Source organism: Perca fluviatilis, chromosome 8 (genome assembly GCF_010015445.1).
Source record: "Perca fluviatilis chromosome 8, GENO_Pfluv_1.0, whole genome shotgun sequence".
Classification (NCBI taxonomy): domain Eukaryota; kingdom Metazoa; phylum Chordata; class Actinopteri; order Perciformes; family Percidae; genus Perca; species Perca fluviatilis.
In genome coordinates, this window is record NC_053119.1 from 26,330,195 (window position 1) to 26,349,382 (window position 19,188).

The window sequence follows — 19,188 nt, forward strand, 5'->3', positions numbered from 1 at the left end:
GAGATATATCAGTCTGGATTAAAGCGTTGGGCCAACCGTTCATAGAGCCGTGCCATAAGGGTAGCGAAGTATGTTAGTATAGATCGGCTGACTTATTCAGTGACCCATGATTGATAACAAGCCACTTAGGCCTTCCTAAGACATCTATGAAACATCTGCTACAGATTGTCAATGAGGAATGAGAATGGTTTTATAAACAACTCCTGCCAAAAATAATAATTGGCTCCCCCGACACAGTTCTGCCTCATCCCTGACTGTGGTACATAACACACATAACATACTGTAGCCCAAGCCTACTGTGTGAGCCTCGCCTGTGACCGCAGACGTTAACAGGCCACTGTTGAATGGGATGTGGACTCTCACTAATTGCTCTCTCTGTCTTTGATCATGTTCCTGTACCTGCTCTTCATCCACTTCTCTGTAGCTTTATGGTGCTACTGCTGCTGTTGATACAATCTTTGGATTAGGTGTTTTGCACATAAAGTATTAAATAAAAACTCAAGTTATCACTATCACATATTTTAGCTGAGCAACTATTTAGGGGAATGATTCAAGGAATCAGTATTTCTCATGGAAGGATGAAGTGGCTTCAGACGGAAACACTTAAACAGTCCCGTTACATGCACAACTATTCACTTCATCTGACAAACTTTTCCATCTTCATGTCTGGATCTTCAATTTACTGTTTCCATTTTTTCTTCTCTAGGATATTCAATACCGACAACTTTTCCTCCGGCTGCCTGAGAGTCGGAGGGGGAAAGTTTCCATGCGGCCCCAGCGCCCGCTCTAGGCGGGACAATCTCGCTCTAGACCGAACAGTTTCCGTCCATCCACCTCTGCTGCTAGAGCACTCCCTCCTCCTCCCTTACTTTCTCCCTTTTTGTACCGTGACACAAACAGCAACTTTCCACTGCCCCAGACCTGAACTTTTATTCCAATTCTCTCTCTAACTCTCTCTCTCTCTCTCTCTCACACACACACACACACACACACACACACACACACACACACACACACACACACACACACACACACACACACACACACACACACACACACACACACACACAAAAGTGGTGTGAGGTAAGTCTCACTTAGTTGGAAGTGTACTGAGGGCATTGCTGAGTGTCTGAATTCAAATAAATATTAATTGATTGGTGATGGAACTCAACATTACCTTACATGTCCAACTAAGTATCGGTCTAAGTTATGTGTGTGCATGCATATACATTTGTGTGGGATAGGCTTTGTGTATGTGTGTGTGTTTGAATGTTGCGTGTCACACACTGAGTACTGTAACCATAAATGTCAGGCAGTTAAGTGGCCAAGCCATTAACCAGAATATGACTTCTGCAAAACTGAACCATAAGAAGAACATTTTCACAAAGAGCAAATTTAAAAGTAATGAGAGCAGCAGAACTCTTTTGTCCCAGTCATTTGAAAAGCAATAAAAGTTCTACTTAATTTTTAATCTGGTTTTTATTCTTATGGAAATCAGTGAAATTAAATAATGTAGTTAACTTTTATTTTCCATCAAAGAGCCCAACTGTGTGCATTAACAAACAGGCTTGAATCACATCTATAAATGGCAGAGTTGGATAACAGTGTGAGACTGGACTTTTGGCTGAAGGTTGTACCGGTTCACGTTGCTGGCCCCCTCCATTCCCCTTAGACCTGGCCTGGTCTGCACTGGCTGCAGCCTTGCTAAACATTGGCTAATGAGTGCAGCTACTGCTACTGCACCCACAGCAAGCTCCAGGTCTGGGGCCAAGGTAAGGGTCATAAGAACGTGGAAATCAACCTTACTCAGATTTCACACACACACACACACACACACACACACACACACACACACACACACACACACGCACACGCACACGCACACGCACACGCACACACACACACACACACACACACACACACAAAACATAGGTAGGCTATAGGTGATGAATAATTAATTGTACGCTGAAAGAATAACATGTTTTTTTTTCCCTCTAAATGATCATTCTTACAAATGGAGTAAAATCATATTTGGCTTTTTGCTAATGTATTGATGCACAAAAAGGCACATTTTCACAAATCATGTCATCACAAGCACATAGACACATTTACAAAGTCAGAGCTGGATTACTACCCACCTAGTGGTCCCCAGGGAGGAAATAACCCGTGGTGGCCCTAACAAGCCTGTGTTTCCCAACTTAGTTCTCCTTGATGTATGCATCATATCAACTTGAATATTAAATCTCTTAAAAATACATTTACACAAAGGTCAGCTCTATGAGACAGGGTCTCAAGATTAGGTAAAAATGCACGTGCGCAACATCCCAGCTTCAAATCCAATTAGGCTTGTTGCATGTTGTTCCCTATATCGCTCTCATCCTTTCTTGTCATGTCTTTACTGTCAACTATGTAATAATGCCACAAAATGCCTATAACATGCAGTTGCATTAAGGCCATTTTCATTTCATAATATTTATATTGATCAGTTATTACAATTAGACAGTGATTACACTTACACAGTGATTGTGGGGCATTTGGGGCCCCTAAGAGACTGGGGTGTTAGGGCAGTTTATAATCCAGTCTTGTAAAAAATTCATCATGTATCAAGTGCATTTTTGTTTACATAGTTAAGTTAATTTATCAGTACTGTATTTGTGTAGGCTGACTGCGCATGCAGTACTTTTTATGTTACTATGTTTTACACCGTCTCAGGTACAAGTATATGTATTCATATGCTGCAGGGACAATCATTTTGAAAGAAAGGGAAAGGATATTTCTGGCTCATCTGGGGATTTGAACCGGCAACCATCAAGTCACAAACCACTACTCTAGTGCCATACATAAAAACACAATATTACTGGAACAGCTTGGCCATTATGGCCTGTACTAAAAAAAAACACTCTTGATGTAAGTTGAATTATGTTGAAGTTAATGGAATTCAATTTAACTTAATAATTCATTAAACATGTATTGTTCATTTATTGAACAATCTAATGTGTCTCTGTGTAATATGCAGTGGCAAGTACACATTACAGTAGTTTTGAAAGAAACCTTCACTGCCTTCCGCCTCACCACCTTTGTGAATCTCCAGTACAATCAAATGCCTAACTGCCCTCTAGCACCGTCCACACACACACACACACACACACACACACACACACACACACACACACACACACACACACACACACACACACACACACACACACACACACACACACACACACACACACACTCCATGGCATCTTAACTGATGGAAACTTCCCACCCTGGCATAGTGTGGGCTGTCAGTATGGTCCATTTCCTGCCAGGTCTGAACAGCCTGAGCCAGGGACTCATGTTCCACTAAGGGGGCCTTCAATCACTCTTACCCCCGCTGCAGGCACATTGTAGTGCCTGTGAGGTCAGACGCTGGGGCAAAGGGTTTGAATGAGACAAGGTCTCCCTCTGCTGCATTCTCATATGTGTCCCAAAGAAAATACTCACAGTAGTGACATTCCCAAAATGGGAACCCATTAAAATATATATATATATATAATAACTTGAACTCTGTAGGTATTTAAGGAAGAGATCAGAGATGGTCCTAGTGTAAAATAGGAAAAGAAAATTATAGCACTCAGGGTATTTTACAGATTTTCTGATCCATAACTGACAAGTGTCAATTAAATGTTTTGCATACCAAGGCTCTAATATAGTTTCACTATCACTATCTAAATATCTATTTATGGATATATACCTCTCCATCTATCAGACTGTACTGAATATTCACAACCTGAACTCTTGGTCTCCTTATCCCATACTTTCAGCCATTTTCTTTTGATTTAGTGCTAAATATTAGACTTTCTCTCTACCTATATAATTGGCCGGCTATATTTGCCTTTGTAGCTCAGTGTTTTCAGATATTAAAGACTCATTTGATATCTTTCAATTAAGATTTTATAGACTACGAAATACCATTCCAAAATCCTTTTTTGAAGTCCAGTGACAGAACTTGAATCTGAACAGGTCGAATTTAGGCTACTTCCTTGACTCAGTGTAGCTGCAGCAATATCAGATTTTAAGAAAGGCATTAAACTCTAGTATGAATACCCACAGTGCCCCTTGAATTCGTATTTAAAAGCTGAAGGCCATTAATACAATGGACTGGAAAGGGAGGAACACGGACGGTTTGAATTGGAATTTGTTTGTAGTCGCTCTGTGGTAGTCGTTGACAGAACTCACTAATACTAACTGTACAGTAAATGTAACCTGAACTATGTCGGACGAGTCTGATGGCCAAGTTTCGGATAACGATAGTTTGGATAGTAATGAGATGGCATGGGAAGAAGTTAGGACAAAAAAGTGTAGACTAAGATCGGATAGTGGATCTGACTCTACAGACGCCATTAAAAAGAAAAGTAGACCTGAAAGAGATGGAACTAAGAATAAGGTACAGCAGTCAATCAAAGAAATATGGAAAGTGGTTGTTGTATTTGAGCAACAGGGAGGGCCACATTTACACCCAATCCATATCACTAAAGCAATTCAGGAAGAAATAGGGAAAATTAAGCATGCACGATTCATGGGAAATGGGAGGCTAATGATTTTTGCAGCGTCTGAGGAACAAAGGGAGATGATCTTAAAGAAAGACACATTGAATAAGGTCAAAGTTACGTCGCACATTCCGGGAATAATGTCAAAACAGAGAGGAGTTATAACTGGAATTCCAATTTCAGTTTCTGTTGATGAAATTAAAGGTAGTCTGAAAGGGGGAGAGCTTATTGATGCAAAACGATTGACTAAAGGAAAAGAGAAAATAGAAAGCCTGTCTATATTGCTATGGTTTAAGAATGCCATGCCTTTGAAAGTTCAAATGGGCTACATGTGCTATCCAGTAAGAGAGTACATTCCACATCCATTGAGATGTTTTAAATGTCAGAGGTTCGGACATGTAGCTGCTCAATGCCGAGGAAAAATTAGATGTGCTAAGTGTGGAAGTGAGCATGAATGCGGGCAATGTGGGGATAATACAGAGTTAAAGTTCTGCAATTGTGGAGGTCGACACAGTGCTGCTTACAGAGGATGTGTGAAGCAAAAGGAAGCTAAGGAAGTTCAGAAATATAAGATAACCCATAAAGTTTCGTATGCTGAGGCAATCAAACACATTGTGAAAAAAAAAAAAAAAAAGAAGAAAAATCAGCACCTATCTATTTACCTGAGCAAAGGAGTACAGATAACAATAGGACAAACCCACTCAGAGAGAGTAATAGGACTCCTATAGGGAATATAGATCAACAGAACAAGACACTCAGGCCTCCTGTTCCAACCTGTTGTGAATGTAAGAAGAGAATTTCAGACGAGACACTTTTGATAAAGAAAAATTACTTTATTGCTTTCATATGTTCAGTGGTTAATGTTACTATGCTACATGTTAAGAAAAGTGATAAAATCAAATCAGTTGTGGAAGCTGCTAATGATATTTTGGGGTTAATAACGAAGGCAGATGATATTCATGAAATACTAAATCAGAGGTATGGAGGGTCTCAAAATGGTTAAAACGTTAATAATGTTTTTCATTCTCCAGTGGAATGCGTGGAGTCTGATAGCGAATGGACAGGAATTTAAGAGGTATGTTCAAGAAATGGCAAACCAACCAGATGTTATATGTATCCAAGAAACATGGTTAAAACCGCATTTAGAGTTTGTATTGAAAGGATATCACAGTATAAGATTTGATAGAGGTAAAGACAGAGGAGGAGGTTGCATTACATTTATCAAAGAAGGGATAGCATTCAGACACATTAATACAGCATCTGAACATGAAAATGTGGTTGTTGAAATCTTTAATGGTGACAAAGGTAAATTTACTGTTATAAATTATTACAACCCATGTAAAGCATTAACGAATGATTTGTTGAGAAGTATAGCTAAAAGAAGTCATAGATAAATATGGTGTGGGGATTTTAATGCTCATATTAGTTTATGGGGAAGTAGACATACAGATTTGAATGGAGAAATATTAGAAGAAATGATAACTGACAGGATGCTAGTATGTTTGAATGATGGTAAAGGGACAAGGATAAATATTTTCAAAAATGAGACATCATGTATTGACCTCACTTTAGTTGATAGAACAATAGCCAGCAGGTGTGACTGGGAAGTAGATCAGAGCACAAGTATTGGAAGTGATCATTTTCCAATAATATGTAGTGTAGATATTGATTTTAAGAGGGAAGAATTTTATACCCATCATAGATGGTGTTTTAAGAAGGCAAATTGGAAGAAATTTTCTAAATGGTGTATAGATGGATTAAATGACATGCCTGAAGAAATAGAACAAAGTATTGATGACATGAATCGAAGGTTGAGTATGGTTATCATTGCAGCAGCAAGTCAGAGTATTCCTAAAAATATGAGCCAAAGAGGAAAAACTGCTGTTCCATGGTGGAATAATAAATGTACAGAAGTTGTTAAGGAAAGAAATAGAGCTTTTAAAATGTTGCGTCAAACGCTTAATATGGATACTCTTATGGAATATCAAAGGAAAAAGGCGATGGCTAGGAAAGTTATTAAAGAAGCTAAAAAAGAATCTTGGAGACAATTTTGTTCGACAATTGGAAGAGAAACAACGCTGAATAAGATGTGGATGATGGTTAAAAACATGATAGGTAAATATAAGCCCCCATATATTCCTGTCCTAATTGACGGACAAAATACAGCAATATCAGATATGGACAAAGCTATTTTACTTGGAGGCAAATTTGCAGAGATTCATAGAGGTAACCATTTGGATGAGTGTGTTAAGAAAAGAAAGGAAGATATTATGAATGCTAACACAGACATTCTTAATACTAGAGAGGGAAATATGTCTGTCTTAGATGTTGAATTTAGTTTATCAGAACTTAAAATGGCTTTAGGTAATACAGGATATTCTTCTCCAGGATGTGATGATATATGCTATGCAATGATTAGAAATCTGCCTGATAAACTTTTGAAAAAAATTCTTGAATTATTTAACAAGATCTGGAATGAGGGCAAAATACCAAAAGTATGGAAAGATGCAATCATTCTTCCATTTCCTAAACCAGGAAAGGATTCTAGCAATCCAGAGAACTATAGACCCATTGCTTTGACATCCCATTTAGGAAAATTAATGGAAAAAATAGTAGTGGCGCGTTTGAATTATTATCTTGAATATAAATGTCCTTTAAAAAAGTATCAGACAGGGTTCCGAAAAGGTAAATCAACTACTGATGCTTTAGTTAAGCTCAGCAATGAAATAGAGAAGACTCTAGTTATGAAAGAGGTCATGGTGGCAGTGTTTTTAGATATTGAAAAAGCGTATGACACTATGTGGAGAGAGGGACTATTAATTAAATTAGATATAATGGGAATCAGTGGGAGAATGTCTAATTATATATTAGACTTTCTGTCACAACGTACAATTAGGGTCAGAGTTGGTAAAGGCATAAGGGAAGAGTTTACGGTTGACAGCGGAATTCCTCAAGGAAGTGTTATTAGTCCCATATTATTCAATATTATGGTAAATGATATATTTGAAAAATTAGGGGAAAGGAATGAAGTTACTGTATGCAGATGATGCTGTAATATGGAAATGGGGACGCAATATATCATACATAACAAGAGTTGTTCAGAGGGATATACAAGCACTAGAACAATGGGGTAATGATTGGGGATTTAAGTTTTCCATACCTAAAACAAAGATTATGTTCTTTACCAGAAAGAAGGTCCCAGATAGGTATACAGTTATGTTGTACAATCAATCAATTGAAAGAGAGAAGAAATTTAAATATTTGGGGATGTGGTTGGATGAACGTCTTACATGGAAACATCATATAGACCATATTGAAACAAAATGTAAAAAGGTTCTAAATCTAATGAGGATAATAACTGGACAGTGTTGGGGAGCAGATAAACAGTCTTTGATGTATATATATAAAGCTTTAATAAGATCTACCATAGACTATGGATGTATAGTTTATAGTTAAGCATGCAAAACTTCTTTAAGGAAAATTGAGAGGATTCAATTCAAAGCTATAAGACTTGCTTTAGGAGCTATAAAAACAACCCCTACGTGTGCTTTATTAGTAGAATCGGAGGAATCTCCTCTTAGTTTGAGGTATGATAAATTGTCTTTGACATACTGGGTTAGGTTGCTGGGAAGTATTAATAATCCAGCAAGTTCAGTTCTTAATGTTTGCTGGGAATATCAAACAAAATCCCAAGGGTTTGGGTGGAACATCAACAGTATAGCAGAACAGTATGGAATTAAAGATCTGAAATTTAGTCCATCACTGGCTCTGAGTGCTATTCCCCCATGGATTCTTCCATCACCAGAGGTTAACAGTGAATTGTTGGAAGAAAAGAGAGAGTATCCTAATGAACAAAGTTTTGCAGCATACTGCCAGGGTTATATAAAATCGACATTCTATGGATGTGTTAAAATCTATACAGACGGTTCAAAAGAGCCACAAAATGGTCATTGTGGGATTGGGTTGTTTATTCCGGAATTTAATAAAAGAGATGGCTATAGGTTAAATAATTTTCTTTCTGTATATTCTATTGAGATGACTGGGATAATAACAGCTCTAAGGTGGATTGAAGAGGTTAAGCCAGTGAGAGCTGTGATCTGTACAGATTTCATGGCAGCTATTCATAGCCTAGATACAGGTCATTCATCAAGAGAAGATTTGATTATAGAAATTAAACATTTACTATTGCATTTCAGGAACCTTGGAATCAATATTCAGTTTTGTTGGGTTCCAGCTCATATAGGTATAACAGGAAACGAAGAGGCTGATAAAATTGCAAAAAAGATGCTGAAAAACAAATGTATAGGAATTAATGTCCCACTGGGGAAGGGTGAAGCTAAATCTCTAATTAAGTCTGAAAATATGCAAAGATGGCAAACTGAATGGGAGGCTGAGGTTAATGCTAGACACTATCATAAATCACAGAAGATTGTGACCGGGAAAAGGGTTACTTCACTGAGTTTATACAGACGGGAAGAAGTGGTCTATACCAGACTTAGATTAGGTCACACAGGATTGAATGCTACCTTACAAATAATAGGTTCTAGCAATGGCTTATGCATAGAATGCCAAGACAAAGAAGATGTAGAACATGTGCTTTTTGTGTGTAAGAAGTATGATGATAGTAGAATTCAATGGCCTTAAATGGAAGGAGAGAATGCAATACGTGATATTCTTGAAGAACAGGGTATGGCAAGGGAAAGACTTGAAGCTTTATTTATTTTTCTTCATAATACTGGTTTAGTAAAAAGAATATAGTTTTTTTGTTTGTTTGTTTGTTTATTTTGAATTAATTCAAGCCTAGACTATATGACGTTTCTATGAAGTTCATGGTATACACTCCTGTAAAGTTGGTGGCGGTATAATACAAAAGTAGTAATCTGCCAAAAAAACTAAAAGAACAAGAAGAATACATCCCAATCTGACAACATCATAGACAGTTGTCAGTACATGGACAACATCCACAATACATTCACGCTGCAGACCTATGACGTTTTCATCAAGGGCATGCGCTGTGCGAGTGTCCCCGGAAGTACATGCATGCATGTGTAGCATATGACAACCTTGAAAAGACTACAAAACAACTACCTGATATCTTATGTCTCAAAACCCGTTGGAGCGATGCCAGTAACAAGATTATTGTAAGTGTCGAGTTTTTTTTATCCTAATTTCTATGGGTAAATACGCGAAAGGACGCCCCAAATAGAGATTCACTCTTTGTTGTTCCGCCTTTCTTTCTGGCAGTTTGGTAAACTAGCGAATCCAGCTAACGTTAGCATGTCCCAGCCTTCTAGCTAGCTGCCCTGTAGTTATGGCTGAATGCAGCTTTTAGCACACGGGGTTTTATTTTGATTTACACGTTGTCGGTGCGCTTTCTTCGGTTATGTATGCAATATGTGCGCTCACTGTGAATCTTAAGTGGTGTTCACATAACGCAACAAGAACGTGATCCAGCATTAGCCAGCTATGCTAAAAACAAACTGCCGTAAACATGCAGCTAGAGTCGTAACGTTACATAAACTATACGGTTTACCATGACACCCAGGCCGTTGTAATCATAGATTTATGTCTAAATGGTTGTAGTGGTCTTCAGATAATAGTGTAACTCACCTGTGTCCATAAGATAGACTGTAAAATACTTACATGCTGCATCGGGGCAATAATGTCATCGTAAGTCCACAGATTGAAAAAACATGTCTGTTTTGATAATATTTTATTGGTCTAGAGGTCGTATTTATGTCGACATGTAAGCTATGCATCTTTATCAATGGCTGTTTTCTTATGCAATAATCTTGACCTGGGAGATGGTATAATCTAGTTCTTACTGCTTAACAGGCTCGCTACAATGTTAAAGGATAACTCCAGTTTGTTGTTATATGTTTTTGTCGTTATGACTATCATTTCTATTGGCAAACATTGTAGCTACTCACCAAATTAATTGCCTACATCTGGGATGTTAGGGGCAGTTAGACGATCTGACAAATGGCAAACAGTGAAACCGCATAATCTAAACCACTTCATTTGGAGGTAAATCTGAAAGTTGGCGTATCTGTAATATCGTAGTTAAAGGAAAATGACCGGTTTATCTATTCCTCCTCTGTCCAGTAATGGCCCAGCACTTTTGTATTTTCTTAAAAGAAACTCTTAGCGCCATTGTTTTTCTTTCAGATTTTTCATTGTTAACAAAATGTAAGGAAAGACATGGTGTTTGTTTCGTATGACCAAAACAAATCTGAAACTTACCATTTTGTGCCATTTTCAAGTGAGCTGGGCACTTGCAAGAGATGTGAAAAGGTTCCAGCTGATTTTAGTGAAAACCCTTCCTGCCCAGCACAGAATAGCACAGTCAAATTTTCTTACCAGCTGGTGAACATAGTGGAGCATTTAGCAGCTAAAGACTCAAATACTTCCATACGTCATACGTAACATCAAGGCACACCGTGTGGTTTGTGTGATTTGGATGGCAAACCACCAACAGTGATCACATCCTGTGTGTTTTCATCACACAGCCCCCTTTTGATCTTTTATTTCATTTATTTTTTAAATCTCTGCTTTCATCAACTTTTCATCAACAATCGGCTATAGCAAATGAACCTAAAATTGCACCACACAATACTACATAATAACTACAGCTCTAATATCTTCCCACTTGTTAATGTGATTGTAGGAAATACTACTGGATGTCTGGCAATGATACTAGATGATAAGAGTCTGCCTCTGCCCTCAGATACCCTCTGTTCCAGCTGGGAAACCCTCAGCTGAGGATCTTAAGACCCAACTGGTTCCTGACTTTGGTGAGGCCGGGAAAAGAGCAGCCTCCTGACACTGTCCAGTTTCGCATCCCAATGGAGTAAGTTTTTGATCTTTCCTGTCATTGGGTGCATCAAAGGAAATACAAAGGCTGAGTACTCTACTGTAATCCCATACTTGGGTATCTCAATCAAAAGGATTACTATTAGGAATGGCAATTGAGAGCTGGTGATTGGTGATAGTGATTTAAGGTTCATTGTTGGCAGTGCTTTCCATTAAATGCGTTGTTTTAAGAAGCTAAAAGGTGAGTGCTTAATTCAATTCAATTCAATTTTATTTAGTATCAAATCATAACATAAGTTATCTCGAGACACTTTACAGATAGAGTAGGTCTAGACCACACTCTATAATTTACAAAGCCCCAACAATTCCAACAGTTCCAGTAATTCCCTCAAGAGCAAGCAGTGCGACAGTGGCGAGGAAAAACTCCCTCTTGGGAAGAAACCTCGGACAGACCCAGGCTCTTGGTAGGCGGTGTCTGACGAGCCGGTTGGGGATGTGATGAACAGTGGAGATAGTAGTCACATTAATAATGGAACAGTGACTGGATGTAGCGGGAAGCTGCAGGGTTCAGCAGGACGCAGCATGACATTGCAGGGCATCACTGAGTTCAGCAGGGAGTGCAGCAGGACCACGGCGACAGCTGCGACCAGGATCTTGGTGCCAACGTTCTCCAAGGAAATACGCTGGGGGAAAAAAGCATAAGGACTCCGGGGAGTAAACTCCCCAGAAGCTAGGATTAGTAACAAGCATTTCTGGGACGGGCTGCACACAAATAGTAATAGTAATAGTAATAGTAACAGTAATAGAAAGGGAGAGGAGAGAGCAGCTCAGTGTGTCAAAGGAAGGAAGTCTCTTCACTTTTTCATTAACTGATTGAATGATTTTGTTTATGAAATAAAAAAGTGAACAATGCCCACCACATTTCCCTAATGGCCTAAATTAATAATTATTTACATTGTTCTCCAATATAATTTTAGCATTTTCGTTTTTAAAGTAAAGGATGACACCTTCTTAGTGTTCAGCATATTCTTGCACAAAGGTGTATATTATATATATATATATATATATATATATATATATATATATATATATATTATAAGATTATTATTTTTAATCGCAGAATTTCTATAGTTAATCGCGATTAATCGCATGTTTTATCACATGATTACATTTCTATTATTTTGCATTTCAGAACTGTTTGTAAGTACTTATTAACAATGGAAAGCAATTCTTACCAGTGTATCTTGATTGGGAATCAAAATGAATGCAAAGAAAGTGACTTTATGAACTTGATTTTAAGATTTGTATTTGTTTATTATTTATTTATTTACAGTAAACAAAAGAAAAATGTGTGAATCTAGTCACACATTTGAATCTAGAGTCAGTATTAGGGTTGGGTATTGTTTGGTTTGGATACCGGTGCTAAAGCGGTACTTTTAAAACTGTACCGGTGCCTGAACCGATACTTTTTAAGAAAGTGAAAAAAAAGAAGGGTACTAAACAACAGTCGGCGACATTAAAGAACGGCTTGTTTATTGCTAAGGCCATATGGTCAAAATTAATAATAATGTAATAACTATAACAATAAGTTATTTCAATAGTAAATAGCTGTTGAACGACAAAAACAACCACCAGATGGGAAAAGGGCATTTAACAATAATTGAATTCACCACGAGGCTGTAGGTTACCAGTTTCATTGAACACACCGCCTGTGTTTTTCCGACAATGGCAGCTGCAGATTGTTACATCCTGGTGTCGGAATCCTCTACAGTGAAATACAGACAAACTTTACACTGTTTAGCGTTAGCTGTCAGCATTGTAATCGTGTTTAATCCAGCTACTAGCTAGCGGTATGCTAACGTTAGCTGCTGTCGAGTGTAGTGTTAACTAGCGTCACGTGCAGCGATGCTTCTGTTGCCTGTAACGTTTGTTTCAGAGCATCAGAGAGAAGTGCAGGCATATCAGTGGTATTAGCGCCGTATTTCGGTACCCAACTCTGGTCAATATAGTGTGCAGTAACTCCTAAATAATTTGGATCACTTACTGACGTCCAGTGATCACCTTGCATCGCTTTGCAGCAGTTCCAGTTGGGCTGCTTTCTCTGTGTCGTACAGGCTGCCTATGCGTGTGTGAAACTACTGTCCCCCTCGACGGCAATGCATAAGACGGATCAGAACATGCCAACCATAGTCTTTAAGACCCGAGTCTTCTATGATAACTGACAGATCTGCAGCTAGTTGCCACCCATTTTGCAAGAGCTGTAGTAATTTTTTGGGATTTGGTTTCATCAACAGGTCGGCAACTAGCACTCTCCAAAATAGTGCTTTGCCTGAGCCTGCTAGCATCAACCCGAGTCACATTAACTGTACTATGCTTAGCTCGTAGGTGGTAGCTCAAGCTTGACGTGCTTTGGTGATATTTTAATTCGGCTTTACACAATGTGCATATGGCTTTCGACCCGTCCGAGAAATTAAAAATAAAAAGCGCCATTCAGAATTGTGTTGCTGCTGTCTTTCTTCATCATGCCTGCAGCCCGCAGCAGCAGAATGTGTTACGAGGAAGTATGGCAAAGTGCGGCAAAGGCTCAAAATAGTAGCCTATTAGGCACAATGCAAAGCCGAGTGAAGTGAAAATAAATGAATGAATGGAAGCATGCGATTATAAAAAAAAAAATTGCGATTTATTGCGATGATTAATGCGTTAATGCTGACAGCCCTAATATTTTTTTTTGAATAGGAAAACATAAATGAAAAGCAGATGATTTGCAGATCATATTAGTCTGCAATCAGTAGTGTTTCTTACTATTAAAAATGGGATTGTGACACAAGTGAGGTTAAATATTTAGATGAGTTTACTGTGACTGAAAATTTGCTTTAACATACATTTTGGTATTCTGATGCCACTATTTTGTCCTCATGTCCCTCAACAAGATGCACAACTAGTCTATTGGTTGTTTGTTATATACTACACTACTACTACTACTACTACTACTACTACTACTACTACTACTACTACTACTACTACTGTGATATGGAAATAAGTAACATTTTGTGTTGATGTACATGTACAGTACAGGCCAAAAGTTTGTACACACTTTCTCATTCAATGCGTTTCCTTTTTATTTTCATGACTATTTACATTGTAGATTCTCACTGAAGACATCAAAACTATGAATGAACACATATGGAATTATGTACTTAACAAAAAAGTGTGAAATAACTGAAAACGTGTTATATTTTAGATTCTTCAAAGTAGCCACACTTTGCTTTTTTTATTAATAAGGGAAAAACTTCCACTAATTAACCCTGACAAAGCACACCTATGAAGTGAAAACCATTTCAGGTGACTACCTCATGAAGCTCATTGAGATTGCAGCGCTATCAAAAAAAGCAAAGGGTGGCTACTTTGAGGAATCTAAAATATAAGACATGTTTTCAGTTATTTCACACTTTTTTGTTAAGTACATAATTCCATATGTGTTTATTCATAGTTTTGATGCCTTCAGTGAGAATCTACAATGTAAATAGTCATGAAAATAAAGAAAACACATTGAATGAGAAGGTGTGTCCAAACTTTTGGCCTGTACTGTATAGTAGAGACAGTAAATCATCTTATCATGTGGCTGTCCTGTTAATGCCTAATCCTACTTTATTTATACGTGTTCTTACTAAGGGAAATTCACTTGCAAGGCCACTATCAGCTTCTGTCATTCATTTTCAATTCACAGTATTTAGACCAAACTTAGAACACATTTCTTACTATCTTGATAATGTCCATTGCTATGAATTATTGCAAATGTCAAACTTGATCTGATGCATTTGATCTAATGCAATTTTATGTTCATCTTTCTCCAGTCTCCATAAAGCCAAACAATACATACTATAGTACATTTATTCCTCTGAAGCTGCAACTGCTCACAATGACAACTCCTTATAGTTTGAAACATATGAATTGTTCCTAAGGTGAATTTGTAGACTTGCATCAATTAAAATGCTAAACGGCTTACTTGCTCATCTTATGAGACTACAAAATATGTTATTTTATTTGGAATCAAGTGTATTTGAGGCTATTACTTTTGTTAAACTATAGTAGTAGTTTAGTGTCACTCAGAACTATTATATAATGAACATATGTTTCACGTTTTGTGCTGCCATAAATTGGGTTTACTGGCACTGTAGCAGTCTTGCTGGACTAGTATAATGCAGCTGGAGTTGGGCATCACGGCCACCAGGTGGCGTGACAGCCTCAAGAACAAAAATCGGTGGCTCAGTCCTCAACAGTATAGACGCCTCTTTTACCACGTTATGGCTGTCTTTAATGAGCTCAGTTGCAATGATTGACTTGTGAAAGGCTGACATGGGCAGTTGGGTGGGGGGTGAGTGCAAAAGTGCTTTTACTTGGCTCTGCAGTGGAGATTCAGGCCAAGTTGTAGACAGCGAGATGTCAAACATTAGTCACTCTCGACCAAAAAAAACCTCATGTTCATTTTGCACATAAACGCTCCTTTGCTACGTGTATACTGAATATGTGTTGTTTCTTGTCTTCTGACTAGTCAATTTGGTGGGTTTGGACAACACGTATTCCGTCATGAAAGGCAACAGGCGGTCCTTACCAGTCAGCACTTAGTAGTGTTGAGCTGATTCCGACTACCTCTGCGAGCCAAGGTCACTGAGGTTAGCCGTGCTCCTCAGGCGATGAGAGGGCCAGAGTCCACACTGGGGAGAAAAATTGAAGTTTAAGGCAGATCATCTATGTGTCTCTGGTGGGGTTTAGACCATAATCTGTTCATCCAGGTGCCTGGCCCCCCACTCCGATTCTTGCCTCTTCTCTGCCAAACTCCTAGGGTGCTTATGTAATTGTGTGAGTGTGTCTGTGTGATCGCTTGTCAGTGTGGGTTAGTCATTCTGTGTGTCTTTGTGTATATATGCACAAAAGTGGGTAAGTGCAGGGTGCATGTGTGTTTTATAAGGGTGTGTAAGACTTTTTTTTTTTCTTGCAGTCTTTGATGCCTGGGAGAGGTGCATGGCTGATTGATATGCTGCTGGGGCCTCAGTGTGTGCTCGAAACACCGTTATTTTTTTAAACTTTTTAGACACCCAATGTAATAAATGGACACACATGGAGAGACAGTGACACAAACCAAATATCACTCCCACTCCCGGGTTATTGATGAGTCTGAGTCATTACGGCAGTGAAAGCTGTTGTAGTTATGACTCTCAAGAGTAGGCGGTGTTGGCGTGGGTAAGTTGTAGTGCCAAACAGCTGTTAATGAGAAATGGTTATTGTGGCGTTCTCAGGACAATAACACAAGGTGACCTTTTTCTCCTTGACACCTGGGAACCAAATATCTATGGTTATCTGTCTTGTTATCTCTTGCTTGTTTCTAGTTTTTTTTTTTTTTGCTTTTTGCAGTATCACTCACTTGCTATCATCTGCGCATGTCTTTTTCTGTCCCACCCTGGGCTCTGCTGTTTATTGTGCTTTTCTTAAACGCTTTGCAACGCGTCCAAGACCAATCCCTTTTTGGCACTTGTTGTTTGAGACACCTGGGCTGTGTTCTCTCATAATTCTCTTTCTACCTGCTGGAGGGACATATTTGTTTGTCTTTTTGATTGTTCTCCAACCTTTTGTGCTTTGTTTTTATTTCTTCTCCGCTCACGAAGGAAGATCATCAAATTTCTGGGTTTACACCCACACACCTCTTGTGCCTCACCTGGCATGGACAGAGGCCAGCGCGCGCACACACACACACACACACACACACACACACACACACACACACACACACACACACACACACACACACACACACACACACAAAGAAAAGAACGCTGAACATTTTGTTCGGTCTACCACTCAAGTCACATTTCATGCTACTATGCAGTCTTATAACTATGAAACCAGACCATGCTGCGGTTTCTCACTGTAATCAGACAACTGACCCTGCTACACAGCAGCTCACATTGTCGTTCCACTCTGACAAGTGTTCCGTACCTGTTGGATCTAACAATATTATGATCGCCATGGCAATCACTCTATTTCTGTTCACTCGTTCCACTTCATAAACACATGGCTCAAGTTGAAAACTGGGTTATTTTTCACACTAATTAACCTCTGTTTATGTCATAGGAAGTCATGTCGCAAGCCAGTAAAGGGGTGTAACTAACTGTCGAGTCTTTACTGACCCGTCTCTCTGTAGGGAGTTTAGTGACTCCTGGAGACCTGTTCTTTGATCTATTTTTGTTCTATTGTCAGACCAAAACCCGAACAATAAATATATTCCTTCACATGCTGCTCTTATTCTCGCAACTTCTCAACTGTCTCTTCTCTCCCCAAGTCTCAGGTTCCTCAATGGCTTTCCCTCTAAACAAAGTCTGCTATTATGATCTTGATACTTAGTGTTGAGCAACTTTTGTGCTTGTATTGTCTCTGTAGATGGGAGTGTTAAAGTAGTGAGTTGCATATCTCGACCCAAACTTGACAATGGGGCAGGCTGACAATGAGGAGCGACTGTCTTTTGCCTTTCATCTGCGTAGAAAACCACTCTCCTGTTTCATTCTCGCCGCTAAGCTCCTCTGACACAATGTACTTTGATGTTGTGTGTGTGTGTGTGTGTGGGTGGGTGTGTGTGTGTGTGTGTGTGTGTGCGCGTGTGTGTGTTTACGGGCTGTTTGGTGTACCTTACTGTATGGTGTGTTAATAAAGGTTACGCATAAAATAGAGTTTGAGAGGCTTAAACACAACGTTAACATGTCAGAGGGACAAATCAGTTGTTTGTTTTTGAGGAATGGTCCTGGTCTTTTGAGACTACAGTTTGAAGTTGTCCTGTCCTGTTGTCCAGCCAGTAGTTGGCATGTATGTCATCATGCTATTTTCCACATATACCATTTCATAATTTAGCTGATACAAGACCAGTTAAAACAGAAAATAATATCTATGTCAGCCTTAAATGAGGTTCGGCCATCAGCATTTTTATAAAAGATTTTTTGGAAGCAACATAAGGCAACTTACATACAGAAAAAAAAGAGGGCCATATAGTTGATGATGTGTTGAAGGATTGAGGTTCCTCCCAACTGCACCAAGCGCCTGTCGCCTGCAACTCTGCATCACCTCTATGTGTGGCTGCATCCTCTTCTTTTCCATTCCCTTGTAATACTTAAAGTTGATCTGCCAACCAAAAAGACCCTATAAAAAGCCAAAATGTAGATACAGCCCAGTTTCTATCAAACAAGGAACCACTTTAAATGTCTTCCAGTGGTTTGCCAAGTCAAGTTGCTAAAACAAGCAACCTTTCCAAGGAGGATTCATGGTAGCCACAAGAAGCATGATGTCACTGAATCACCCTATACAAAGTAATATTCATCCTAAAACAAGATGACAACAGCGACGCCCCCATTCTTTGGATCAAATGTTGTTATAGCGATTACTCATTTACAGGGAGTGTGTCAAGACATTCAGTTTACACAGTGGAGTACACACACCATTTTTGAAACATGACTCACCATGATGACCACTAATCCTACCCAAAGATGAAACTGAACTACCAGATTTACATTTCTCACATAACATTAATTCAGTTAGTCACGTTCCCACTGCTAAACAAACTGTTTGTTGTTAACCTGATAAAAGGGTCTACATCGGTAGGTCTTCACATAGCTGAGTTATAGGTCTTAGCCTATTTTCTGCAGATGGCAGCAATACACTGAGTACAGCAGTAGCGCCAAAGTGTTCGTACATACATGCATACATTTAATTACATTGTTAAACACAAGATATCTGATGCCTCATTAGTTGTTTGAGTGAAACATTGAACCAGCCTTTGCTATTTTCGTTGATAATTTCT

At 38.8% G+C, this 19,188-nt stretch overlaps 1 protein-coding gene across 1 annotated transcript in view; it reads left to right on the forward strand.

Moving 5' to 3' along the window:
• Positions 1–9,523: 9,523 nt before the first annotated feature.
• mrpl23 (mitochondrial ribosomal protein L23) overlaps positions 9,524–19,188 on the forward strand; it is a 48,274-nt gene continuing 38,609 nt past the window's right edge. The window contains exons 1-2 of the mRNA XM_039809223.1: positions 9,524–9,673; positions 11,260–11,382. Coding sequence (XP_039665157.1) covers positions 9,588–9,673; positions 11,260–11,382 — 209 coding nt within the window. The 5' untranslated portion in view covers positions 9,524–9,587. The remainder of the gene's footprint in view (positions 9,674–11,259; positions 11,383–19,188) is intronic.